The 27,836-nt window shown below is 36.6% G+C and overlaps 3 protein-coding genes, 3 long non-coding RNA genes and 1 pseudogene across 8 annotated transcripts; 3 read left to right on the top strand and 4 right to left on the bottom strand.

Moving 5' to 3' along the window:
- The first annotated feature begins 1,728 nt into the window (after positions 1-1,728).
- On the top strand, positions 1,729-5,221 carry LOC125478390. 3 transcript variants are annotated; one of them, XR_007259212.1, is made up of 7 exons: positions 1,729-1,868; positions 1,977-2,076; positions 2,313-2,413; positions 3,885-4,009; positions 4,639-4,741; positions 4,810-4,943; positions 5,108-5,221. It is a non-coding gene; the product is annotated as an uncharacterized LOC125478390 (long non-coding RNA). The 3 variants fall into 3 exon arrangements; XR_007259213.1 differs by having other exon boundaries at positions 3,837-4,009; XR_007259214.1 differs by having other exon boundaries at positions 3,837-4,009; positions 4,548-4,741.
- A 474-nt stretch (positions 5,222-5,695) lies between these two features.
- The window catches only part of LOC103941759, a 41,890-nt pseudogene continuing 19,749 nt past the window's right edge, over positions 5,696-27,836 (bottom strand).
- On the bottom strand, positions 9,287-10,273 carry LOC125478384 (toll/interleukin-1 receptor-like protein). Its single transcript, XM_048586547.1, has one exon. It carries the CDS (start codon positions 10,072-10,074, stop codon positions 9,559-9,561), a length of 516 nt encoding a protein of 171 aa, XP_048442504.1. The 5' UTR covers positions 10,075-10,273; the 3' UTR covers positions 9,287-9,558.
- LOC125478397 lies at positions 14,681-16,263 on the top strand. Its single transcript, XR_007259224.1, has 3 exons — positions 14,681-14,779; positions 14,941-14,973; positions 15,447-16,263. It is a non-coding gene; the product is annotated as an uncharacterized LOC125478397 (long non-coding RNA).
- On the top strand, positions 22,561-23,098 carry LOC125478392. The gene is made up of 3 exons (XR_007259216.1): positions 22,561-22,619; positions 22,725-22,820; positions 22,982-23,098. It is a non-coding gene; the product is annotated as an uncharacterized LOC125478392 (long non-coding RNA).
- Positions 24,169-24,946, bottom strand: LOC125478387. The gene is made up of 2 exons (XM_048586549.1): positions 24,725-24,946; positions 24,169-24,615 (listed from the first exon to the last, which is right to left on the bottom strand). Exons 1-2 carry the CDS (start codon positions 24,918-24,920, stop codon positions 24,497-24,499), a joined length of 315 nt encoding a protein of 104 aa, XP_048442506.1. The 5' UTR covers positions 24,921-24,946; the 3' UTR covers positions 24,169-24,496.
- Positions 25,331-26,659, bottom strand: LOC125478382 (disease resistance protein RPV1-like). The gene is made up of 2 exons (XM_048586545.1): positions 26,420-26,659; positions 25,331-26,293 (listed from the first exon to the last, which is right to left on the bottom strand). The coding sequence occupies exons 1-2, from the start codon at positions 26,612-26,614 to the stop codon at positions 25,424-25,426; spliced, it is 1,065 nt and encodes a 354-aa protein (XP_048442502.1). The 5' UTR covers positions 26,615-26,659; the 3' UTR covers positions 25,331-25,423.

Genomic DNA, 27,836 nt, shown 5'->3' with positions numbered 1-27,836 from the left:
GTTTCGGTGAGCTTCTGGGTTTGGATCGGAGAATGGAAAGTGGGATTTTCTGTAGGGGATGGAGTCCTCCATTGATGAGCACGCGAGCTTCTGCGGAGGTTTTGGATTTTGTGCGAAGCAAGGAGGACTTTAAAGGCAGGGAAGAAGAAAGAGTGGAAAAAGTGTGTGCGGACGGGTTAGGAATTCAAAAAGTGGAGCGTCGATAATTATGACGGTTTCGTTGGAATGACGATATTGACCTTGTGTTTTGTTTTGATTTACGGGATTCTGTGCAGTGGTGATCTTATGATTCTGATCTGTTGGGGCTTGGAGGCCATTTGACCGAAGAACAAAACAAAAGCAATTTGGTGGAACAATATAAACGGCAGCGTCTTGATTGAAACAAAAGCAATTTGGTGCAACGCAGTCACTGAGCACCTAGCAAAATAGCAATGCAAGCTATATGAGTCATGAACATAAAAATTTGATGGGACAAGGATTGTCTGCCCTCATAGTTTTGGTGTTTTCCCGTATTCTTCTGTTTGTGTGGTCACGGTTAAACCACGTTAACATTTTATATTACTATTCATTTTTGTCTTATTATCTCTATAAAAAAACAATATAAAATATTGACATGGCTTAACCGTGACCACACAAAACAGGAAAGCACGGGAGGACACCGAAACTAGGAGGGCAGACAATCCTGATCCAATTTGATGATACACATCTAAGAAGAATTTTTCTCCTTTTTTTTTTATTTTTTAAATTTAAATTTAAATTTATTTGTACTGGACAACTAAAAATAAGCGATTTTTTCACATTCTATTTTTCCTTCAACACTCATCTTGTTATTTCTAGTCGTACGATTGAATAAATATAAAAATAATCAATAGACATGAACAAATCACTACCTAATGAAACTGAAATTTTTGCATGTATATGCGAACCAAAATCATTTAACATTAAATTGAATTGTTGTTTAGTTTAATTGGTTGCTTTTTTTAGACGTGAAAGTAACAACATTGTGATGAAAATATAAATTATTTGAGTTGGTGACATGCATAAGTAGGTTTTTTTTTTTCAACATTTTGTATAGTTGATTGAGTCTAAGTTAAAACACCCCTCTAAAAAAAACCACCCTACTTAAGCCAAATTTACTTCAAGTTGCCAGGAGTATTTCCGGGAGATGATGTAAAATAATTAAAATTTTATTTCAAATAGTCAAATTAAAAAAAAGAAAGAAAAGAAGACACATCTCCAACATATTCTATAAAAGAGTTTATATTATGGAAAAATGATTTACAGAGCAACTATTCATCAACTAAATATTAAGAAAACAATAAAACTCAAAGGTGGAACCTTGAGCAAGAAGAACATGAAGAGAGATAAGACTCTTTTAGAAAAAGAGTGGGCTGAGTTTGAATTATTAATAATAAAATATTTAAATTTGTTAAAATAAAAAATGTTATTGGAGATAAAAAAAAAATTAAATTGAGTCGCTAAATAGTTTTTTGACACTGTCTACTTACTAATTTAACAAAAATTTAGACTATCAAATGGTATGAATTCAAGGTTATCTTTGGGCCGACCTAGGACCCAGCCCAATATACAGTTTGGTCCACCTGCCGTGTCACTTTCGCGGGAATATGTTTCCTCGCGTCTTTTCCAATTGCCATATGAGAAAATCACAGTGAAACAAATAAGAGAGGGAGGGAAAAGGAGGAGGAAGGGGTGGGGGGGGGGGGGGTTGTGGGGGAAAGGGGGAGGGGAAGGGAGGAGAGGGAGAGAGGGATGGCAGGAACAGAGGAATTTGTGGAAGCAGATAATGCAGAGGCCATAATCAACAGAATCGAACAAAAATCTTGAAAGATCGAGAGCTTACTCAAACTGTATCACTCCAAATCCTTTCCCCTTTGTACATTCAATTTTCTGTAAAACCCCTTAATGATTTGGTAATTCCCCAAAAACCTTAACTGTTTGATCCGTTTTTCATCTAGGTACAAGACAGTTGAAGCTCTAAAAAGGTACAAGACAGTTGAAGCTCTAAAAACTGCTCTTGAAGGCTCGTCTCTCAACACCAAAGACGAGCGCTGCAAGGTTTGTCTTTTCTCTTTTGCTAATCTTCTGTTTGGTTGCCGAGAAAATCAATTGATGGAATAGAAAATTGAATTGCAAGTTTAGAACTTGATTCTTCTTTTCTTATTGTTTTTCCAGTGGTTTTCTTGGGTACCAATCGGAATTGTTCCCCTGTGTTTAATTATAATCTTAAGTGTCCTGTTTGGTGTGGAATGAAAAGAAAGTGATGAGATTTTTTATTTTTTTGAGTTTTGCAGTCTGCAAATTGGATAATGGTGCATACAGCTATCATGGCTATTAAAGATGTGGATGCAATGTTTTCTTCTTTGGATCCCGAGTGCTATGAAATTCTCATGAAGTAAGTAGTTATACCTTATGAATGCTATCCGATTTTGGTTTCGAGTATCTTACGTAATCTATCGAATTGAAATTTGAAATCGATAGAGATAATGAACTTTGTTTTGCTAGAAGGTGGTTTTGTATAGATTTGTTGTCTGTATATAACACGAATCTCGTTAGCGGTTGGTAATAGTTGCATGATTCAATGTGCTTAAAACTGTTGGAAGTTCTTTAACCAAATATAGAGTACACATGAGTATACTAGAGTATTTTCAGTTAAACCGGTTGAAGATTTTCCCAAATGGAGAACCAAAGTATCTTGAGTTATAGAAATGAACTTGAATTTGACTGGTTACGTAGGTTTGGCTCTTTCTTTGCGTGCGTTATGTATCTTTATCCTTTTAGATGTTGTTGATTATAGGCAAGTTACCTAGACTTGTGCTTTGTCAGGGTACAAACTACAAATAAACAGTGGCCTTCACTATCCATTTCAGGCTTTAGAGAGATTTGTTTGAATCAAATATGGCTGTTGATTATCTTATATTCCTGAAGGAATCCAATTTGTATGATTAGTGAATGGGATTTTGGGAATATAAAGAACAAGCAACAAGGTTCCCCTGTAAGTCTGGGACAGCATTGCATCCTTGCAAGGCCTAATCCTTATGGTCTTTCCGGGCACTTAACATGCTACGTTGAGTTTGGCGTCTAGTGTGAAACAAATGGTTGCTTTCTTGGGCAATCAAAGTATTGGCTCCATGAATGTGTAGAAAGTAATTTATCAAAAGGCTTCAACGTAGAAAAAGGGACGTATTTTATGTAGTATAGTTCATAATGAATATCACTATATGTGTGTGTGTGAGAGAGAGAGAGAGAGAGAGAGAGAGAGATGGAAAGAGACCCGGGGGGGGGGGGGGGGTAGGGGTCTCAGTGCTGTTGCTGCAGATGGATTTCACAAGTGGGAGAGTGAGGATGGTCAGAGAAAACCGTATGGGTCGTCAGGATTTCAGGGAGAGGGGTAGGGATCATGAACAGAGGCAACTGAGGGTGGTGTGTGCCGGATCTTGTGCTGCTTGCCTGGATTTCCAAAGATAAGTTCATGTTTTTAATTGGATTCTTTACTGTTAGGCTGTTAGCTTAGGTTTTTGAATTTTTTAGTACGTTAAGTGAGGTTTTGGGGGATTCGTCCCTCTGTTTACTCCCTTATTTGTTTCATTTTCTCTCATTTTGGGGATTCATCCCTTTTTTTTTTTTTGTGGGTTTTCAGTTTGTTAATTTGTTTAATTGTTGTTAATTTTACAGTTTAATTGTTAAGTTTATCATGTATTTAGTTTGGGAACACAATCTTTGTTGAATTCTAAGTTTTTATCCACCTTTGCTTTTTTTCCCCTTCAATGATTTCAATTAATTGTTGTTTTAGTATAACTATTGCCTATATGTTTCAGATGAGGTATTTTTCTTACCTTTTCTTTCTTTCCTTACCGATACGGAAGCCGCTCCGCTCGTCCCTCTTTTGAGGAGGGACTTCGCTTCACTCTCCTTGAAGAAACCAAGTTTGCGGTTACGTATATGATAACCTAGAAGCATCAGCTTCTAAGGGTGTCATTCATTGCATGTGGTAAGTACTACGTGTTTTACGGACCTATGCTTTCTGCGCCAATCTTTTATTGTTGTTGTTGTTGGTGTAAGTATTTATGTTAAGTACTAGCAAACATAGTGTTATTGCAAATTGTTCCATTCGATAGAAATATAGACATCCAGGATGGAAGGGTCACATATTTGGACCTTATTCTTGGAAGATGATTGCATTATTAAATAAACTGCATATAATTTGGGTTGGGTTGGGTTAGAAGATATGGCTACAAGAGAAATTAAATATGTGGATTGCTATTGAGTTGACAATGCATGAATGAGATTTCTTCCCTTCTGAATGGCTTGTGTAGTCTGCAAGGAGGGGAAAAAGAAGGGGAGAAATTCCTTCTCTTCCATTTTTTGGTTGGTCAAGGAAGAAAATACTCATCTTTATATCCTCAGTCCTGCCTAAATTAACTGGAGTCTGAAATGTTCTTTTTTAGAAATAGTTGGAAGTTTTTCTTATTTAGAATTTTAATGATTAGGTTATTGAAAACAAATATGTGATGGTTTACGCGTATTAGGTGGGAAGTTCAGAGTAGATCAACAAAACGTATGTGCAATTCCATGCGGGTTACTTGGTCTAACTAAGGCCTATCACGTTGTATCTTGTAGAATAGCTACTTTCAGAAACAAATTGATAGACAAATGGCAGAGGAAGACGGAGTTGACCACTGGCGCTGCTGATATTAAAAGCGAGCCGCATACTTTTAATCAGGTCTGGTTCTTTAATTGAACTTGTAAACGTGCCTTTCCCTATGACTAACTTGTGCCATGCTTTGCCAGATATCACTAGGAATTCATCTTTCTTTTTCCAATAGCAGAATATTAGTGAACAAGTTGCTTCTTATATAAAAGACCCAAGCAGAATGGTTGGGCAGATGCAGATGTGGAAATTAGCAGTTTCTGTATTTGGCACTGTAAGACATTAACTCTTATATCTAAATTGAAAAAAAAATGAAAATTTCAGAGTTCCCAAGGTCTCACGCGCATGCTCAGATACATTTGTGCTTCATATTTTTAACATCATAACAAGATTGGTTTTTAACATTTAGTAATTTAAACAGGAGTTATTGATGTGCAGGTTCCTGTGGGAGAGAACACTGCAAAGGGAAAGGTACTGATTGCATATAATTGTGGTTAACTATAATTCTATACTAATCTGAGGACCCATTTATAAATTCATTGGAATTAAATGTCCCATTGAATTTACAATTTTGCCATGTGCTATTTTAACTCCCAAATGAGGTACAAATTCATTGTTTGGGATGGATGCTGTTTATAATTAATTTGATACAGCGTTTTAGCAAATTTCGGGTTGTTTGTGGTGTTTGCCTCAATTTTCTTTTTGGATGGCCCCGATGTGACTTGACGAATTTGCAACCAGTGTGCGAGGGCTGTGAGTGTTTCAGTACTCTTCATGCGCCATTAACTTTAATGATTTTCAAACAATTTGGACTCTTCCGTATCTACGTCATGAGGGAAGTTTCATTCAAACAATCCGTATCTGCGTCTATTGAAGTCAATGACACAGCATTGTCTCAGCAGCTTGTAGTGGGCTTGGAACCTCATCAATCCTGAACTTCTATTGTTTTTTTATTCTAATTTTGCACTATTTGATTATCTGCCTCAGAGACAGATGTTCCTCCTAATGCTTCCTGAAAACATCTTGAAAACAAGGAGGGAATCCAAAGATGTCTGTGTCAAGTAAAATTACAAACTCATGGATCGTTTGTGGACTACTGTTGCTTCTTTTTCTGGGAGATGGAGGACCGAACTACTAGGGCAAGCGTGAAAAATAAGCCGGCAGCTGTAAGGAGCACCTTCCAGCCTTTGAGGCCGAAATTGTTATTGGCATCCCTCGTCCTTCCAATTGTGTAATCAGGTTCATCCTCCTGCCCTTCTTCTTTGTCTGAAAACATACAAATAACATAAAATTTATGTTTTTGAATTGAATACAGACGAACTTGGAAGTGTTTGGATGGAGTATAATTCATTGCAATACAACAACATAGCATACCTGTGTCTTCTTCATCACTGTCCATGATGAGGCGATTTAAAAATGTCCGCGGAAACATACCAATGTCTTCTTCATCAGTGTCCATCATGAGGCGATATAAAATACTCCGCGGAGATTTCATAGTCTGTTCAACATAGTCTTTACCGTAACCAAGGAAGTATATTCCTGGTATATGCTCCCACATGGACAAATCTCCACCGATGACAAATGGATAATTAGGATCTGATTTGGTGTTGTGTTGGGTACTTATCATTATATTATTCTGGTGTTCTTGCACAAGCTCGACACCAAACTCCTTTATAAACAACTCATCGGCCACTACAGAAACCACCACTTGATCTCCACATTGTAATATTGTTTCGTTCTCCATCTTCCAATGGCTCAACCATATCATATCTTCTCCCTCTCCTGGAATTCCATAGAAATCTGGGCGATAGATCCACTTCAGACCCTTGCTCTTGTTACTCACTTTAGTCAGTATTGGATGAATTAAGGGTGATATATCATTATAATTCCCCTTGTTTGCATAGGTAGCAAAGATGTTCAAGCCTCGAATTCTGTGACTAGCAAGTAGTAAAGGGACTATAAAAGATATGGAGGACTTGGTACTTTGATAACTGAACCGGCCTGGAACCTCATTCCCAGCAAAAAATGTGCTGAATATACCATATTGATACAGTCCCTATGTATTTGCCATAATCATCACAACATTACTAAGTCATTTAAGACTTATGAGAGAGAGAGAAAGAGAGGCACACCTGGACCGGCTGGACCTCTTTTGGACGCCTGTTTGCGAATGGATGACGCATTCGAACAGCTGGCATGGATTCCAAGTTGCACAAGCCCGAAAGTTTGATTATTTCCACATCAACTCTATCAATAGGCTCTATCTTGTATCTATGCTCCCACTCAACTAGATTGTGGTTGCCACCCACATAGCACCTTTCAGACCGTTGCTCATGGGGAAGATATTTTATTTTTCTTAATGATATGCATCCTTCTATACTTGTATATTGGTGTACTTTTCGCAACATCACAAGCGATTCGAGCCTATTACAATCCCGGAAAGATAGATGATCGAGCCTTCTCAAACCTTTGATGAAAACTGGCATACTGCAAATTGGATTCCCATCTAAATGTAGGCTTCGCAAGTAGGATAGATTACTTAAATCCGTAGGAAAGACATCATCAGAAAGATTGCACCCCTTCAGACTTAACTCTACTAAAGAGCATGGAAAAGAACTCAAGATAGTTGAACTTCTTTCTGGCCTTAATGGAATTCCATCTATTTCAAGAACTTTCACATACTCCATCTTGTTCATCATCTCCACCGGAAACTCATCAAGATTTGAGCAACCAGATAAAATGAGTGTTTCAAGTGATTTAAGCATGCACATGTTCTTCGGAAGCATCCTAAGATTCTTGCAATCCTTCATATTCAAGTACGCGAGTCTTTTCAGGTTTCCAATGGATTCATGAACATCAATCAGGCTGGTGCAATCCACAAGAATCAATTCCTCTAGTTTGGGGCAAAGTGAGAAGTCAACGATTTCAGTAAGGCCATGGGAATGGCTGACGTCAAGGATCTTCAACGAAGGAAGAAACTGGAAACAAAGAAAAATAAAAAACAAAAAAATAACTAGGAGTTGATTCCAACATATGAAATTAATTAAAGAATTAAAACCTAAAGAAAGAAGGAAAATAGATTGAAAAGCGTAGGGTAACATACGTTTGCTCTTTTGCAGAGTTGTCTCAAGTTGCTATATTGCATTTCAAGAACTACCAATTTCTCCAAAGAAAAATCAACAGGAATTGAATCCAAAGGAAATTCGAGCCAGCACAACCATCTTAACCATGTCGGAAGTTCTGCATAACATCCATCCAGTCGTACATGTCTAAGACAGAGTAGTTTCAGTTTGTGCATCCTTGCAAATGAATTGGTTTCCAAGACATTCTCGTTTGAGTTTATAGGGCTGTTTGTAAGCAGTTCATGCATGTCCAACATAAGACCTTCAATTGCTTGCGTACCCTATAAAAGAAATCGGAAAAACAATTGGTTAATTAGCACAAGAGAAAAAGAAACACACACACACACACATACAATGAACATTTCTTACATTCTTTTCTCGCAATACTTCGAAAAAATCCTTAGAGCGCCACAATCTACTACGATTCTCAGGCTCATATGATTCTTGGCGAACAATTTCTCGTCCCATGTCACGAATCATGTCATGCATAGACAACTTGTTGTCCCTATCAATTGTCACCAAGCATCGATCAATGAGATTTTGAATGCCACAGATTGTCTTGAAATCACATCCATCTAGTATTCTGACAATGTAATCTTCATCCTTTCCAATAAAGAAACAAGCAATATGGAGGAATAATTTCTGGTTATGGTCATCTTGTAAAGAGTCGTAGCTTATTCTCAATTTATTCATGATTTCACCATTTGGAATAACTTTTAACTTCTCCACTGTACTTTTCCATACACGCTTAGGTTCCCCGAAAAGAGAAGAACCCAAAACTTTGAGAGCTAATGGAAGTCTTCCGCTGTGTTGTACGACTTCCTCAGAATATTTCTCATAACCTTCAAGGGGATAATCCTGGCCAAAAGCATGCTGGCTTAAGAGCTCCAATGATTCATCGAAACCCAAAGGTCCAACTTCATGCATCGTAATACCTTCATGTGCCTTTAGCAACCTTTTACGCCTAGTTGTTATGATTATTTTACTTCCAGGATAAAATTGATCTTTCATTCTCAGTACTGCTTCAAATTGGTCCATATGGTCCACATCATCAAGAACAAGAAGAACTCTTCTCAAGCTTATGGCTCTTCCAATCTTAATTATTCCCTCACTAACATTGTGTATTTTCTCTTTTTTCCCATTTAAAATATCACAAAGAATTTGCTTTTGTATTCGAACTAAGCCGTCTGGATGACTTGCAGTTTCTCCGATACTTTCAACATAGCTGCTTCTTTCAAAACTTTCAAAGTTTGAATTGTAAACACATTTTGCAATGGTTGTCTTCCCTATTCCAGGCAGCCCATAAAAAACAAGTATACCAACATCATGTGATGGATCTTGTAACCATAAATTGATGTGTTCGACTCGAGAATGGATTCCAACCAGTTTTGGTTCAACGCTCAAGTGTGTGCGACTTAGCTTATCATGAATCGCTTGAACAATATCTTTGATAAACTTTGATTCGTACCTAACAATTTGCAAATAAAATGAAAGATGAATCAAACATGTCGTGCACTCGATATCAATCAATTATACGAAGTCTGATCATCATGGAATTCACAAGAGAAAATTATACTAAGGTTCGATCAATAATTCTGATCACCATGGTACAGATCATGACAACTTAATTGACCTTAAATGAGATTGTTACTGGAGCAATTTGCCTGAAGTCATATGAACATTTGTGTTGAGTAAATCAATATTTTGTGATTTTATTGGACAGGTCAACAACAACAACAAAGAGAAGACAAAAGAAGAAACTGAAAGTTACCCATAAGCTTGATTTTGTAAAACCTTCCCAGCTAGATTTGCAACCTCTGCAAGTGCCTTCCTCCATCTCTCCATCATGTCGGGGGGTTCAGTTTTTCGGTGTCTAGCAAATGCCTCGGCAACGCTTCCCGTCTGCTTCCTCACATGGGACGGATCAATATCGTAGAAGACCGGTATAATCACATGGTCCGAGCTAGTCCTCTTGTGGTCAACGATCTCGACAAGCTCGTTAAGGCACCATCTGGACGACGCGTAATCTTTCGAAAACACAATGACAGAAGTTCGGGACATTTGGATTGCTTGCTTCAGTCCTGACTTGATATCTTCTCCCGTCTCGAGTTCATCGTCGTCTCGAAATGTGCGATATCCTGCGCTTATCAAAGCTCTGTAGAGGTGGTCGGTAAACGTCTTGCGAGTGTCTTCACCTCTAAAGCTCAAGAACACGTCGTAATGATAACCCCGACGAGTGTTGGAATTGGAGGATGTTCCTTGAGTTTTTCTCGCAAGAGCCATTGATGTGGATCGGTGTACAAACAAAAAACCTGGTCTTTGTTAGGTGCAATGCAAATGTCTGTGTGCAGGGGAGATATTTAATTAGGTCATTCTTATCTACTTCCAGGAAAATTAACAAACAATTATAAAATGGGTCATTCCCATGCATTGACCCAAAAAGTATTTGTTTAAGTCATGGTAGGCCACTAGTGATAGAGATGAAAAGAATAAGAAAAGATTACTTCCTGTTTTATATGTGATTTTCTAAATTACAATGATATTGATCGTTGCTCACCTTTTTGTGATAAAATGCACTTCTAGTTGCACAAAGATTTTTTGTGATAAAATACAACACATTTTGATCGTTGTTGTATACTCATTTCTCGTTTGATCGTTGCTCCATATTCATTTATCGTCCTTGAATTGTTGGAACCATTTCTACCAATCAACACACCAACTATTGTTTCCAATATCACCATCTCGAAGGTTTATATATTCAACTACATGATTGATTGTCCTAAAGATGATGAGGTAATTAGACAAAAATTAAAACTTGATAGAACCGCATAATAATGTGGCACTTTTAATGTTCAGGTAGTTTCTTAAGGAAAGTTTAGAAAAACCTGAATTTAGGTACATGTATGGTCAAACTTAAGGTGGTTGATTGAATTGTTATGTAGTTATAGATTTGTCGTATAGTTACAAGATTTGGCAAGTTATGTCTACGTTCTCAGGATAAGAATATTGATTTCTCATTGTACGAAATACAATTTACAATGTAAGAAACAAGGGAAGTTGGGAGCATTTTGCTATTTTCCGTTAGTAGACATAATGATGAAGACGACATTCCTTTTTTATTTTTTTGTTTTTATGCTTTTCCCTCTCTTCCTCTACTCTCCTACGCTTCCTTCCCCCTTTTCCTTCTTTTCTTCTTTTCCCTTCTCCTTTTCTCTATTCTCTGAAATTTCCTCTCATTTTCCTCCTTCCTTTTCTACTTTTCCCTTCTCCTTTTCTCCTTTTCTCTACCCTCTGGAGTTTCCTTCTCATTTTCCCCTCTCCTTTGACGTCATTATATTTGGGTTGAGATGTGGACCTGTTATTGATGGACAGACAACCAAGTCAATGCTTGTTTTGGTCAAGCAATTGGAAATATGTCTTTTGCTTAGGGAAGTGATGGTCACTAGTGGTAAGTGACGAGGGAATTGGATCATCTCCTGAGCTTGGGCTTAGGAGCCTTCTGAACAAAGGTTGTTGGATTCTGATCTAATGACTAAAAACAGGAACCCTCTAAAAGTTGTAATAATTATAGTTATTGGATCAAAATCTAACGGCCTTTGTGTGTTGGTCAAGAGGCTCCTGAGCCCAAGCTCAGGAGAGGATCCAATTCCAATGATGAGAGGGGGACCCCGTGCAATGTTTTTCTTGATTATTCATTATTTAAAAGTGGATGAATAATGATATTTTGTACTACAATCTAATAGTATTCATCTTTACTTGTAAGTGAGAGGTCTTAAGTTTGATTCTCGCCAAATGCGAATTTGAACCATATTATTGCTAGTCCATTGTGAGGCTTAGCCCATTCTGTTTCCTTAGTGTAACCGTGTAAACAATATCGTTTATTAAAAAAAAAAAAAAAAAAAAACAAAGAGTAGATGAATAATAGCAACTTGGTCTACTTTCATATTTCATTTCAACGTTGGGAAGGTCCAACTTGGTGTACCGTTACTTTTGTTGATTATTCGTTACTTTATTTTATGAGAGATTATTTCATAGAACCAAATTTTACTTTTAGAGGCGTCATTACTCAATCAATATTTGCCACGATTTCATAACATACTTTTAAAGACATATCTCCCCATCCGGTTGATAAGGATGGTGGAAATAAAGGATATGGCCATACATGACATCCTTGAAAGACACTTCCATTTTTTAAATGTCTTGTACAGATTATTGATAGGAGCATATTTAGGCGACTTACTTAGCTTGTTTTCGTGCATCTATGTTGTTAATTCATAGTTGTTTTAGTAGTTTAAGCCATTTTCGTGTGTTTTTAGGTTCATATGGCTAAGGAAGCAAAAAGATGCATTTTGGAGCATTTTGGAGCAAAATTGGGCTTGGAATGGATAGCATATGATTGGAGCCAAAGTGTTGGACGAATTTGAAGGCCTTGTATTCATTTTGGACATAAAACAAAGGGCCTAGCCCATTCTCTCTTAAACCAACCCCAAGGCCATGCATTTCCTTCCAATTCCAAAGCCCACAATCACTTCAAAAGCCATGCAAAGAACCATCCATTCCATCAAAAACAATCCATCAATTCACATGCAGAACCACCATTAACACACATGCACCCAAACAAAGCCAACCTAGCTAACCCTACATGCATTCTTTATGCAACTCTTCATCATTCCACCATTCATTCTTTATTCCACAAACAAGTCACATGCATTTCCACCTTCCTACTTCATCATTTCACCACCCCCTCTTTAACTCATTTCATTATTCATTCACTTTGCATTCATTCAATTCCACCCCACATGCACCCTTTATTCTTCATCATTGCAACCATGGCACATTTACACCAACAAAACAACTCCCATGCCATGGCCTACTCATATTCCCATTTCCTTTCCAACATCTCACATGCATTTCCACCTTCCTACTTCATCATTTCACCACATTTTCCCTTTTATTTCCACATGCAATTCTTCATCATTGCAACCACAAACACCTTAAACAAATAGCCATATACATCTCCACTCCTCCTATAAATACCCTTGCATTCATTCATTCAAAGATCATCTCATTCACAACACAACACAACACCACAAACACATCCACCTTCCTTAGCCGTGAGTCTCCCTTAGAATCCAAAAACCATCTTCCATTTCCACCACTCCTCATCCATTTCCATAATTTCCCAACACTTCCATCCCCCCAACCAACTATCCCTAGACCTTATGCTACAATAAAGAGGAAGATAAGAGGGCCTAAACGTTCATACAATTCAAGATTGAGTTGTTGGAATGTTTAGGCGTTTCTTTGATTTCAATGTTTAATTTCAATTCTCTTTGTTTTGTACGTATGAGGAAATAAACCCCCTTTAGCTAGGGGGTGATTCGAAACTATGTTTATGTTTGTAATATGATTTGATTACTTTTAATTACGTTTCATAAGTTGTGAATTCAATTTGTTTAACTGTTTAATTGATAACCTATTTATGTATGTTTATTAAGAATGAACGCTTAATTTTCATGCATGAATTTGACGCTAGAATATAAGTGAGTTTCACGTAATAGTTATGAACTTATATTCACAAGTAGTGGAGGTTGCTTATAAACAATCGTGTTAAACATATTCTTGGCATAAGTTTCATGCAATCATAGTAACGAATGCCTCGTCAACACTTATAGTTTTCATGATGCTTAATGATTCTTGCTTGTATCTCTATTATGCAATTCATGTAGGGAACTTGTGAGGAATGCTTTGGATTGTCGTATGCAATCATCCAATTCATTAACTTAAGGAAAACTTGACGGTTAATTTAAGCGGACCTAATTAACCCGGGGCGTTGAGAATTCATGGTTTATTGAAAAGCAATTAGACATCGTTTTGTATGCAAGTATAACATATGTGGAGATGAACCCCTTAGCTAGCTTCCCATCCATTCATTTCCGTCAAATCCATATTTACAATTTGTTTTATTTCCAAGTTTCCATTTTTAGTTTAAAGTCGTCCAAATCCAATCCCCCTTTACTTTATTGTTCAATTTAGTTAGAAATCAATTTAGTTTGTGTTTTTAAAGCATTTTGAGTCTTTTGGTTTGTCTTAGTGTTTTAACGTTTAGTTTCACATTCTTTGAGTCTAGTTTAGTGTTTTATCTTGTTTTTACGCTTTTGAGTCAGTTTCCAAGGTTTTAGCAATCCCTCCTAATCCCCGGTCCAGAACGATCCCTACTTATACTTATACTACAATTGACAAAAAGAGGGTTTAATTTGTGTGCGTATAAATCTCGCATCAATTATATTTTATAATTAGGATAAATGAGAGCTTTACAAATTAAACAATGCACTGAATAATATAGTTGCAAAGTCCTCTGTCGTAAACTATATATGTTGATGAATGTCTAAGATAGAGTTCACTACAAGAAAATAAGTGGAAGTTTATCCAACACATTTGCAATTAAAAAGACAAATAACATGTATACAAATGATGTAGGATTTAACGAGGTAAAACCCATTACTGAGAAAATCTTTAGACTCTTAAGCTAGAACAAACACTAAGAGAAATGAGTATAGAAAGACTTACAAAACTCATCAACTAGACCCACATACTAGTAGACAAATTTTTCACTGTTATGTTCAACTTTTCATTAGTGTGTGCATTTCCACGCGGGTTACTTGGTCTAACTAAGGCCTGTCACGTTGTATCTTCAGAAACAAATTGATAGACAAATGGTAGAGGAAGACGGAGGTGACCACAGGCGCTGATGATATTAAAAGCGAGCCGCATGCTTTTGATCAGGTCTGGTTCTATAATTGAACTTGTAAACATGCCTTTCCCTATGACTAACTTGTGCCATGCTTTGCCAGATATCACTAGGAATTCATTTTTCTTTTTCCAATTGCAGAATATTAGTGAATAAGTTGCTTCTTATATAAAAGACCCAAGCAGAATGGTTGGGCAGATGCAGATGTGGAAATTAGCAGTTGCTGTATTTGGCACTGTAAGACATTAACTCTGATATCTAAATTGAAAAAATGAAAATTTCAGAGTTCCCAAGGTCTCACGCGCATGCTCAGATACATTTGTGCTTCATATTTTTAACATCATAACATGATTGGTTTTTAACATTTAGTAATTTAAACACGAGTTATTGATGTCCAGGTTCCTGTGGGGGAGAACACTGCGAAGGGAAAGGTACTGATTGCATATAATTGGGGTTAACTATAATTCTATAGTAATCTGAGGACCCATTTATACATTCATTGGAATTAAATGTCCCATGGAATTTACAATTTTGCTATGTGCTATTTTAACTCCCAAATGAGGTACAAATTCATTGTTTGGGATGGATGATGTTTATTGTATAATTCTATACAAATTCCTGCTAACAATCACGACCTATTTGATCCTGAACTTCTATTGTTTATTGATTTTGATTTTGCACGATTTGATTATCCGCAGAGAACATTTTATTCTTTGAAAAAGTTGCATGCTAAGAAGAGGAAGATTGTTGACAGAAGAGCCTCTAAGAATCGCAACATAAGTTATCAATAGATTCTTTAGTTCCCTATGTGAAACTGCTGTGATTTTGTTTTGGAATACCTTGGAGCGTCTGTTGAGCAAGCTAGGCTAGATTGTTGAAGGCTTATTGCATTATGCTTTTGCAGGTACAATGTTTATGAGAAGATAGTAAATTTAATGGCTCCAGAGACCAATGCCGTTTCTCCTATGCTTGCTGACCTCAATAATTTGTTTGGGTTGAAGAAGCAGAAACCAGCTTTCGTAGTAAAGTAGCAATGCAGGGCTGAATCAGCTGTATAGTCCTTAGATCTCAAGCTAAGAAATTGTCTGCTCCTAATTTATTTGATATATTAGTCAATCTAATATCTCTTTAAGAAGCATGATTTTGTTGTAAATGACAATTAATGGAAAGTGTTATTGGCACTCCAAAAATAACACTCCTCACAAGTGTATCTTTCTTTCCAAATATAGAAAGTTTGGAGTGTAGAATGAGATTTTTGGAGTGCCAATAACAATTCATTTACTTATTTGTAAATTTGACATTTATAAGCAGATAGGATGTTTTTGCTTTCCCCGGTGCCAAAATATTTTCCCCCAGTTCAACATTTTTCTTCCCCGGTGTCAATGTCCTTCCCTTGTATGTTTAGAATCATATATATATTTTTTTCCAATTATTTACTGCTAGTATACAACCATCTGTTTTTGTTCTCTGGTACGGGATTGTATGCAATTAGTGTCGGGGAAGAAAAATTCTTAAATATCGTTAATGTTGGATGTATTTTATGCTATATTTATGCAATATTTGATAACGTTGAACACATCTGAACTTCGATATTTTGAAGGCAGAAAACATCTTGAAAACAAGGAGGGAATCCAAAGATGTCTGTATCAAGTAAAATTACAAACTCATGGATGGCTTGTGGACTACTGTCGCTTCTTTTTCTGGGAGATGGAGGACCGAACTACTAGGGCAAGCGTGAAAAATAAGCCGGCAGCTGTGAGGAGCACCTTTCAGCCTCCGAGGCCACAATTGTTACTAGCATCCCTCGTCCTTCCAATTGTGAAATCAGGTTCATCCTCTTGCCCTTCTTCTTTGTTTGAAGAACATACAAATAACATAAAATTTATGTTTTTGAATTGAATACAAACGGACTTTGAAGTGTTTAGATGGAGTATAATTAATTGCAAATTTGCAATACAACATCACAGCATACTTGTGTCTTCTTCATCACTGTCCATGAAGAGGCTATTCAACCATCTTTACCCATGGTCATCGGCGTCTTCAACAAATTCTTTGAGGATACCAAGGAAGTATATTCCTGGTTCATGCTCCCACATGGACAAATCTCCACCGATGACATTTGGATAATTAGGATCTGATTTGGTGTTGTTTTGGGTACTTATCATCATATTATTCTGGTGCTCTTGCACAAGCTCGACACCAAACTCCTTGAGCTGAAACTCACCAGGTCTCATGAGTATTGAAACAAGCACTTCTTCTCCACATTGTAATGTTGTTTCACTCTCCATCCTCCAATGGCTCAACCATATCATATCTTTTCCCTCTTCTGGAATATCGTAGAAATATGGGCCATAGATCCACTTCAGACCCTTGCTCTTGTTACTTTGATTATCATTGGAGGTTTATCGTGGTCGTCATCATCATCATCATCATTATAATTAGAATTCTCCTCGTTTCCATAGGTAGCAAAGATGTTCAAGCCTCAGATTTTGTGACTAGGAGGGAGTAAAGGGACAATAAAGGATATGGAGGACTTGGTACTTTAATAGCTGAACCGGCCTAAAATCTCATTCCCAACAAAAAAATATGTCATTCAGAAAGGCCTCTAGTTGGAGTCCCTCAAACGATTGATATGCTACTTTTTTCAATGATATGCAATTGGATACATCCATCTTTTCGTGTACTCTTGGCAACCCCACAAGCAATTTGAGCTTCTTACAATTACGAAAAGAGAGTTTATCGAGCCTCCTCAAACCTTTGATGAAACCTAGCAGACTGCAAATTGGATTCTCATCTAACTTTAATCTTCGCAACGAGGATAGACTACCTAAATCCCTACAAAAGGCATCATCAGAAATATTGCACCTACTGAGATACAACTTAACTAAAGAGCATGGAAAAGAACTCAAGACAGTTGAACTTCTTTCTGGCCATAATTCACTTAATGGAATTCCATTTGTTTCAAGAACTTTTAGAGACTCCATCTTCTTCATCGTCTCCACTGGAAACTCGTCATGATTTGAGCAACCAGATAAAATAAGTGTTTCAAGTGATTTAAGCAAGCACATGTTCTTCGGAAGCATCCTAAGATTCTAGCAATCCTTCATATTCAGGTACACGAGTCTTAAGCTACTGTATTGCATTTCAAGAACAATTAGACACCCCAAAGGAAACTCAATAGGTATAGTATCCAAAGGAAATTGAAGCCAACACAACCATCTTAATCCTGTAGGCAAATCTGTATAACATCCATCCAGTTGTACATGAATAAGATGTAGTAGTTGTAATATGCACATCCTTTCAAATGCATTGGTTTCCAAGACTATCTCATTTGTGTTTATTGGACTGTTTGCAGGATGCATACGCATATTAAGGACAAGACCTTGGATGGTTTTTGTACCCTAAAGGAAAAAATGGAAACGTTACTATGGATAATTTTCACAACAAGAAATACATATATAGACATAAAAGGCATGCTTCTTACATTCTTTTCCCTCAGTTCTTTGAAAGAATCCTTTTGGCGCCATAATCTACTACGTTTTCCAGGCTCTTCTGATTTGTGACGAACAATTTCTCTTCCATGTCACGGATCATGTCATGCATTTGCACGTTGTTGCATCCATCAATTGTCACCAAGCATCTATCAATGAGATTCTGAATGCCAACAATTGTATAGAAATCACATCCATCGAGTATTCTAACAATGTGGCTTTTGTTCATTCCTATTAGGAAACAAGCAATGTGGTCATGGTCATCTTGTAAACTATCATAGCTCATTCTTAGTTTATTCATGATTTCACCATTAGGGACAACTTTTAGCTTCTCCAATGTACTTTCCCATACATCTATACTTTCCCATGATAAAGAAGAACCAAAAACTTTTAGAGCTAATGGAAGTCCGTCGCAGTAGTGTACAACATTTTTTGAATATTCCATGTAACCTCTAAGGGGATGGTCTTGGCGAAAAGGATGCCAACTGAAAAGCTCTAATGACTCATCGTAATACAAAGTTCCAACTTTGTGCACCTTTATAACTTGATATGCTTTTAGCAACCTTTCACGCTTGGTTGTTATAAGCATTTTACTTCCAAGATAAAACTGATCTTTCATCTTTAGTACTGCATCTAATTGGTCCATATGGTTCGCATCATCAAGAACGAGAACTCTTCTAGAGCTTATGATTCTTTCAATCTTACTTAGTCCCTCACCAACACCATGTATTTTCACTTCTCTGTCGTTCGAAAGATCATAAAGAAGTTGCATTTGTATTTGAACTAAGCCATTTAGTCAATCTACTATTTCATTGATATTTTCATTGAAACTACTTCCTTCAAAGCTTCTAAAGTTTGAATTATAAACATGTTTTGCAATTGTTGTCTTCCCCATTCGAGACATCCCATAAACAACAAGTATACCAACATCAGTTGATCCATCTTGTAACCATAAATTGATACCTTTGACTTGAGAATGGATTCCAATCAATTTTGGTTCAACACTCAATGGCTTGCGACTTAACTTGCCTTCAATCACTTTAACAATTTTTTCCATAAACCTTGACTCGTACCTAAGAATTTGCAAACAAAATGAAAGATAAATCAAACATGTCATGTGTAATAAACCATCTTAAAGTGACTAGTTATTTTTCTTCAATTGGAAATTGGTAGATGTTTTCTCTCTAGTGTTTGATATGGTAGTTTTGCTAAATTTGTTTCTTTTGGGTTGTAAATTTTTCTGCATGATGTGGTTGTTGAATATTTTTGAAGTTTCACATTATCGTATGTTAAGAAAAAAAACAAGTTTATGCAGTGTAATATTACTATTGGAGTTCTAATCAAGTACTTTTGTAGGTATAACATGAGTTAAATTAGAATTAATACAAATGAATGTCTTGGTGATTTTAGTATTTCTTTGCATAACAGTATTTGTATTTTTTCTTTAATACAAATAAATGTCTTGGTGATTTTAGATTTTTTCTTTTTTCTTTTGTAAGGATGATTTATGAATAATGAATTAAAATATAGACGATTTAGATCTTTAGAAAAAATTATGGAGTGCGTTGTATAAATTGGGCGTCAAAAAATGAGTGTTATCCGATCAAAACGTTTCACATTTTAGTATTTATTTGGATAATAGTATTTGTATATTTTCTTTAATACAAATGAATGTCTTGGTGATTTTAGATTTTTTTTATAAGGATGATTTATGAATAATGAATTAAAATATAGACGATTTAGATCTTTAGAAAAAGTTATGGAGTGTGTTGTATAAATTGTGCGTCAAAAAATGGGTGTTATCCGGTCGAAACCGTTCACATTTTAATATATTAATACTAACTGTTTAGCGTTTGAGCTCTTATATATACAAATGAGCAGTGGATTGCCTTATTGGATGATGTCTTTCTCTTCTTTAACTCACTGCTTCTAGAGCTCAAACTTTCTACACTCGCTATAATTTAGAGTAAATTATCATATTGTTTGTTAAAAAAAAAAAATCATATTGTTTGTTCCCAAAAAGAAAACAAGGAAATACAAAATATTCATAGTTTAAGTTGGTTACAAAGGTATTATTATCAATTCATTACGCAAGATTAAACAATTTCTATATACGAGATTGCAACGACTTTTTAACATCTCCCTTAAATTTATAATGCTAGTTGAAACTTGAAAACTACTTGGTTATGGATTCAAACTGCAGACGAATGCCATGACAATCTGGAAAACCAAATGATCGATATCTTGTTTAGCAGACTAAGTTTTAGCTAAGTTGACTAGAGCAATGTACTCCTCTCGCGGCACCCAAGTTCGAAATGGTTAGAGCGGCCTACTTTCCCAACTGCATCTTAAGTTCAAAACCCCCTCATTATACAATCTAAAGTTGAGGAATAATTTGACTGTAGCTTAGCTACAGTTAAATTGTTGCCCCTTGATTTTGCTTTATTTACATAATGCTACCACCATATCTGTGTTGGGTTGGGGTTTGGGCTCCCTTTTTCTCTTCATCAGCCTTCTGTTGGTTTTCGGTAAGAAGCCCGGCCCTCAGTCAGGCTCTCAATGATTTAATTACAGTTCTACCCATCGAAGATTACAATCCGATGGTGGGGATGATGTCTTAGGAAGGGCAATTTTGTCCTCTCGGTTTTCAGCGAATTAGTGGGTAGCTGGTAGGTTTGCATTTGTTGTCATTCAATGAGGGTTTAGGGGATGGAGGCCAAGAGAGAGAGAGAGAGAGATAGAGAGAGATGGAAAGAGAGCGAGGGGGGAGGGGAAGGGGTCTCAGCGATTTGCTGCAGGTGGATTTCACAAGTGGGAGAGTGGGACTGGTCCGAGAAAACCATATGGGTTGTTAGGATTTCAGGGAGAGGGGTAAGGGTCATGAACAGAGGCAACTTAGGGTGGTGTGTGCTGGATCTTGCGCTGCATGTGTGGATTTCCAAAGATAAGTTCCTTTTTTTAATTGGATTCTTTACTGTTAGCTTGGATTTTTTAATTTTTTAGTACGTTAGATCAGGTTTTGGGGGATTCATCCCTCTATTTACTCCCTTATTTGTTCCATTTTCTCTCATTTTGGGGATTCATCCCTTTTTTTTTTCATGTTTTTTTTTTTATCCACTTTTGCCTTTTTTAGTACGTTAGGTCAGTTTTTATCCACTTCCGCTTTTTTTCCCCTTCAATGGTTTCAGTCAAAGGGAGTTTTAATGAAAAACCCACGATACTGTTCATTTAAAAAAAAAACCACATTTTTACACTAAAAAGTCAATCATGATACTATTCACTTTACTCTTTATTTTGTCCTTATCGTTAAAACTCAAAGTTTTCAAGCCCTTTTCATTAGTTTTCCTTTCAATTAATTATTGTTTTAGTATAACTATTGCCTATATGTTTCGGATGAGGTATATTTCTTACCTTTTCTTTCTTTTTTTACCGATACCGAAGCCGTTCCGCTTGTCCATCTTTCGAGGAGGGACTTCGCTTCACTCTCCTTGAAGAAACCAAGTTTGCGGTTACGTGTATGATAACCTAGAAGTATCAGCTTCTGAGGGTGTGATTCATTGCATGTGGTAAGTACTACGTGTTTTACGGACTTATGCTTTTTGTGCCAATCTTTTATTGTTGTTGTTGTTGGTGTAAGTATTTATGTTAAGTACTAGCATACATAGTGTTATTGCAAATTGTTCTATTCGATAGAAATATAGACATCCAGGATGGAAGGATCACATATTTGGACCTTATTCTTGGAAGATGATTGCATTATTAAATAAACTGCATATAATTTGGGTTGGGTTGGGTTGGGTTAGAAGATATGGCTACAAGAGGAATGGTTGGGCAGAATATTAGTGAACAAGTTGGTTCTTATATAAAACAAGTTGGGCAGACTATTACTCAGATCATAATTTGGATATTCTGAAAAGAAGAATCATATTCTACTATCTAGATATGCTCTTGTTATATTGAATCCTATCTATAAAACTGAAATATTGTTGAACATTATTGTTCATACCATTTGGAGCGGCAAAAAGAACTTTGGAATTTTGTTGTTTAATTGTTTAAAATTCTTGTAAATGGTGGATTCAAGTACCTTACTATTATTGCTGTATTTCAATACCTTAGCGTCTAACTTTTGTTATATTTCAATACATAGTTTCTTATCAGTTAATACATCAGGCTATTATGTTATTAAGTTTGTCTCAACTGTTCAATATGAAATATACCAAACGATAGTTTTCTGACCTTTAAATTCCATTAGGTACTAAATTAAATTAGTTTGTTATCTAAAGGGGCCGGTAGAGAACCATGAAATTCATTTGTACATTATACTTTTAAAAATCTATGTTGCTGTATGTTTACTTTAAGTATACTCTCGGGTAGTTCTGTATAACTTCTCTTGCATGAATTTTAGGAATTTATTCTACTATGTTCAACTTTCATTAGTGTGTGCATTTCCCCGCAGGTTACTTGGTCTAACTAAGGCCTGTCACGTTGTATCTTTCAGAAACAAATTGATAGACAAATGGTAGAGGAAGACGGAGGTGACCACAGGCGCTGATGATATTAAAAGCGAGCCGCATGCTTTTGATCAGGTCTGGTTCTATAATTGAACTTGTAAACATGCCTTTCCCTATGACTAACTTGTGCCATGCTTTGCCATATATCACAGGAATTCATTTTTCTTTTTCCAATTGCAGAATATTAGTGAACAAGTTGCTTCTTATATAAAAGACCCAAGCAGAATGGTTGGGCAGATGCAGATGTGGAAATTAGCAGTTGCTGTATTTGGCACTGTAAGACATTAACTCTGATATCTAAATTGAAAAAATGAAAATTTCAGAGTTCCCAAGGTCTCACGCGCATGCTCAGATACATTTGTGCTTCATATTTTTAACATCATAACATGATTGGTTTTTAACATTTAGTAATTTAAACACGAGTTATTGATGTGCAGGTTCCTGTGGGGGAGAACACTGCAAAGGGAAAGGTACTGATTGCATATAATTGTGGTTAACTATAATTCTATACTAATCTGAGGACCCATTTATAAATTCATTGGAATTAAATGTCCCACAGAATTTACAATTTTGCCATGTGCCATTTTAACTCCCAAATGAGGTACAAATTCATTGTTTGGGATGGATGCTGTTTATAATTAATTTGATACGACGTTTAAGCAAATTTTGGGTTGTTTGTGGTGTTTGCTTCAATTTTCTTTTTGGATGGCCACGATGTGACTTGACGAATTTGTGCCTTTTATTGCAACCAGTGTGCGAGGGTTGTGGTTGTTTCAGTACACTTCATTCGCCATTAACTTTAATCCTATCTTTTATTTACAAATTTGATTTGTTTGCCACTTCGATGTGGGTTCCGCTTTAATTACCTTGTTGATGTGTTATAAAAAGTTATATTTCTATTTGTACAAATTGAGTAATTTTATTCTTTCACTTTGATAGGTGACACAATCTGATGCTGATGCACAAGCTGATGGTGACCCGAACTTTTGGATGACTCTGAGTTATACCAGACATTACTGAAATAATTTTTGAGACAATTGACCCATCATCTTCTGGTAAAACTATCAGGGCATCTCATACTTCATACATGAATGATTGCATTTGAATGTGATATACTAATACTGTTTACCCAATGTATAATATTTCATGTAGTTCAAAACACATGCAATCAGATTGCATTTAAAAGTTGTGGCTTTTGAAATTCTTAATGATTTTATCCTCCCGTGTGATGCCCGGTATCCTCGTTAATGATTTTCAAACAATTTGGACTCATTAGGGAAGTTCATTCAAACAATCTGAACTTCTATTGAAGTCAATGACACTGCATTGTCTCAGCAGCTTGTAGTGGGCTTGGAACCTCATCAATCCTGAACTTCTATTGTTTTTTATTCTAATTTTGCACTATTTGATTATCTGCCTCAGAGACGGATGTTCTTCCTAATGCTTCCTGACCCTAATAATTCAGGTTGAAGAAGCAGAAACCAGCTCCGTAGTGTAGTAGCGATGCAATTGTCTGCTGTTTTTATTTGATATATTATTCAATCTTGTATCTGTTATACTTATTTACATAATTTTTCAATGGGAGTTGAGTCTTTAAGAAGCATGATTTTGTTGTAAATGACAATTAAGATCTGTAACTTTGACATTTATAAGCAAATAGGATGTTTTTGCTTTCCACGGTGCCGAAATAGCATCGCTAATGCTGGATGTATTTCAGTATTTGATGATGTTGAACACATTTGAGCTATGCAATATTTGATGATGTTGAACATATTTGAACTTCGATATCTAATTGCTAGGGTTTTTATATCTCAAGCGGTTAAGCGCTTAGCTGTGAACCCGAAGTTTGAAGGCAGAAAACATCTTAAAAACAAGGAGGGAATCCAAAGATGTCTGTATGAAGTAAAATTACAAACTCATGGATGGCTTGTGGACTACTGTCGCTTCTTTTTCTAGGAGATGGAGGACCGAACTACTAGGGCAAGCGTGAAAAATAAGCCGAAAGCTGTGAGGAGCACCTTCCAGCCTTCGAGGCCGCAATTGTTACTGGCATCCTCTTGCCCTTCTTTGTCTGAAAAACATACAAATAACATAAAATTTATGTTTTTGAATTGAATACAGACGAACTTGGAAGTGTTTGGATGTAGTATAATTCATTGCAATACAACGACGTAGCATACCTGTGTCTTCTTCATCAGTGTCCATGATGAGGCGTTCTAAAATTCCCCGCCCATATTTCATAGCACTTTCAACATCTTCATCAGTATAACCAAGGAAGTATATTCCTGGTATATGCTCATGCATGGACAAATCTCCATTGATGACATATGGATAATTAGGATCTGATTCGGTGTGGTGTTGGGTACTTATCATCATATTATTCTGGTGTTCTTGCACAAGCTCGACACCAAACTCCTTTATTTGAATCAACTCATCTGGCTCGGCCAGTACAGAAACCACCACTTGATCTCCACATTGTAATATTGTTTTGTTCTCCATCTTCCAATGGCTCAACCATATCATATCTTCTCCCTCTCCTGGAATTCCATAGAACTCTGGGCGATAGATCCACTTCAGACCCTTGCTCTTGTTACTCACTTTAGTCAGTAGTGTTGGATCAAAAGGATTCCAATTATCAACATAATTCCCCTTGTTTGCATAGGTAGCAAAGATGTTCAAGCCTCGAATTCTGTGACTAGCAAGTAGTAAAGGGACTATAAAAGACATGGAGGACTTGGTACTTTTATAACTGAACCGGCCTGGAACCTCATTCCCAGCAAAAAATGTGCTGAATATACCATATTGATACAGTCCCTATGTATTTGCCATAATCATCACAACATTACTCAGTCATTTCTTTCCCATTATATATTTAAGACTTAAGAGAGAGAGAAAGAGAGGCGCACCTGGACGGGGACCTTTTTTAGAACCCTATCTGTGAATGGATGACGCATTCGAACAGCAGGCATGGATTCCAAGTTGCACAAGCCCAAAAGTTTGATTATTTCCACATCAACTCTATCAATAGGCTCAATCTTGTATTTATGCTCCCACTCAACTAGATTGTAGTTGTCATGCACCATGTACATTCCAGACCGTCGCTCAGGGGGAAGATATTTTATTTTTCTTAATGATATGCATCCGGCTATAATTGTCGTTTGGTGTACTTTCGGCAACCCTACAAGCGATTCGAGCCTATTACAATCCTCGAAAGATAGATGATCGAGCCTTCTCAAACCTTGGATGAAAACTGGCAGATTGCAAATTGGATTCCCATCTAAATGTAGGCTTCGCAAGTAGGATAGATTACTTAAATCCGTAGGAAAGACATCATCAGAAAGATTGCACCCCTTCAGACTCAACTCTACTAAAGAGCATGGAAAAGAACTCAAGATAGTTGAACTTCTTTCTGGCCTTAATGGAATTCCATCTGTTGCAAGAACCCCTAGAGACTCCATCTCCTTCATCATCTCCACTGGAAACTCACCAAGATTTGAGCAACCAGATAAAATGAGTGTTTCAAGTGATTTAAGCATGCACATGTTCTTTGGAAGCATCCTAAGATTCTTGCAATCCGTCATATTCAAGTACACGAGTCTCTCCAGGTTTCCAATGGATTCATGAACATCAATCAAGCTGGTGCAATCCACAAGAATCAATTCCTCTAGTTTGGGGCAAAGTGAGAAGTCAATGATTTCAGTAAGGCCATAGGAATGGCTGACGTCAAGGATCTTCAACGAAGGAAGAAACTGGAAACAAATAAAAATAAACAAACAAAAAAAGAACGAGGAGTTGATTCCAACATATGAAATTAATTAAAGAATTAAAACCTAAAGAAAGAAGGAAAATAGAATGAAAAGCGTAGGGTAACATACGTTTGCTCTTTTGCAGAGTTGTCTCAAGTTGCTATATTGCATTTCAAGAACTACCAATTTCTCCAAAGAAAAATCAACAGGAATTGAATCCAAAGGAAATTCGAGCCAGCACAACCATCTTAACCTTGTCGGAAGTTTTGCATAACATCCGTCCAGTCGTACATGTCTAAGGCAGAGCAGTTTCAGTTTCTGCATCCTTGCACATGAATTGGTTTCCAAGACATTCTCGTTTGAGTTGATAGGGCTGTTGTAAGCAGTTCATGCATGTCCAACATAAGACCTTCAATTGCTTGCGTACCCTATAAAAGAAATCGGAAAAACAATTGGTTTAATTAGCACAAGAGAAAAAGAAACACACACACACACACATACAATGAACATTTCTTACATTCTTTTCTCTCAATACTTCGAAAGAATCCTTAGAGCGCCACAATCTCTACTACGATTCTCAGGCTCATATGATTCTCGGCGAACAATTTCTCGTCCCATGTCACGCATCATGTCATGCATAGACAACTTGTTGTCCCTATCAATTGTCACCAAGCACCTATCTCTGAGATTTTGAATGCCACAATTGTCTTGAAATCACATTCATCTAGTATTCTGACAATGTAATCTTCATCCTTTCCAATAAAGAAACAAGCAATATGGAGGAATAATTTTTGGTCATGGTCATCTTGTAAAGAGTCGTAGCTTATTCTCAATTTATTCATGATTTCACCATTTGGAATAACTTTTAACTTCTCCAATGTACTTTTCCATACACGCTTAGGTTCCCCGAAAAGAGAAGAACCCAAAACTTTGAGAGCTAATGGAAGTCTTCCGCCGTGTTGTACGACTTCCTCAGAATATTTCTCATAACCTTCAAGGGGATGATCCTGGCCAAAAGCATGCTGGCTTAAGAGCTCCAATGATTCATCGAAACCCAAAGGTCCAACTTCATGCACCGTAATACCTTCATGTGCCTTTAGCAACCTTTTACGCCTAGTTGTTATGATTATTTTACTTCCAGGATAAAACTGATCTTCATTCTCAGTACTGCATCAAATTGGTCCATATGGTCCACATCATCAGAACAAGAAGAACTCTTCTCAAGCTTATGGCTCTTCCACTATTAATTATTCCCTCACTAACATTGTGTATTTCTCTTTTTCCATTTAAAATATCACAAGAATTTGCTTTTGTATTTGAACTAAGCCGTCTGGATGACTTGCAGTTTCTCTGATACTTTCAAATAGCTGCTTCTTTCAAAACTTTCAAAGTTTGAATTGTAAACACATTTTGCAATGGTTGTCTTCCCTATTCCAGGCAGCCCATAAAAAACAAGTCTACCAAATCATGTGATGGATTTTGTAACCCATAAATTGATGTTTTCGACTCGAGAATGGATTCTCAACCAGTTTTGTTCAACGCTCAA

Source organism: the organism of the source record quoted next, unplaced genomic scaffold (assembly GCF_019419815.1).
Source record: "Pyrus x bretschneideri cultivar Hongxiangsu unplaced genomic scaffold, Pyrus_bretschneideri_v1 Contig24, whole genome shotgun sequence".
NCBI lineage: Eukaryota > Viridiplantae > Streptophyta > Magnoliopsida > Rosales > Rosaceae > Pyrus > Pyrus x bretschneideri.
This window is presented reverse-complemented; position numbering and strand designations above follow the sequence as displayed.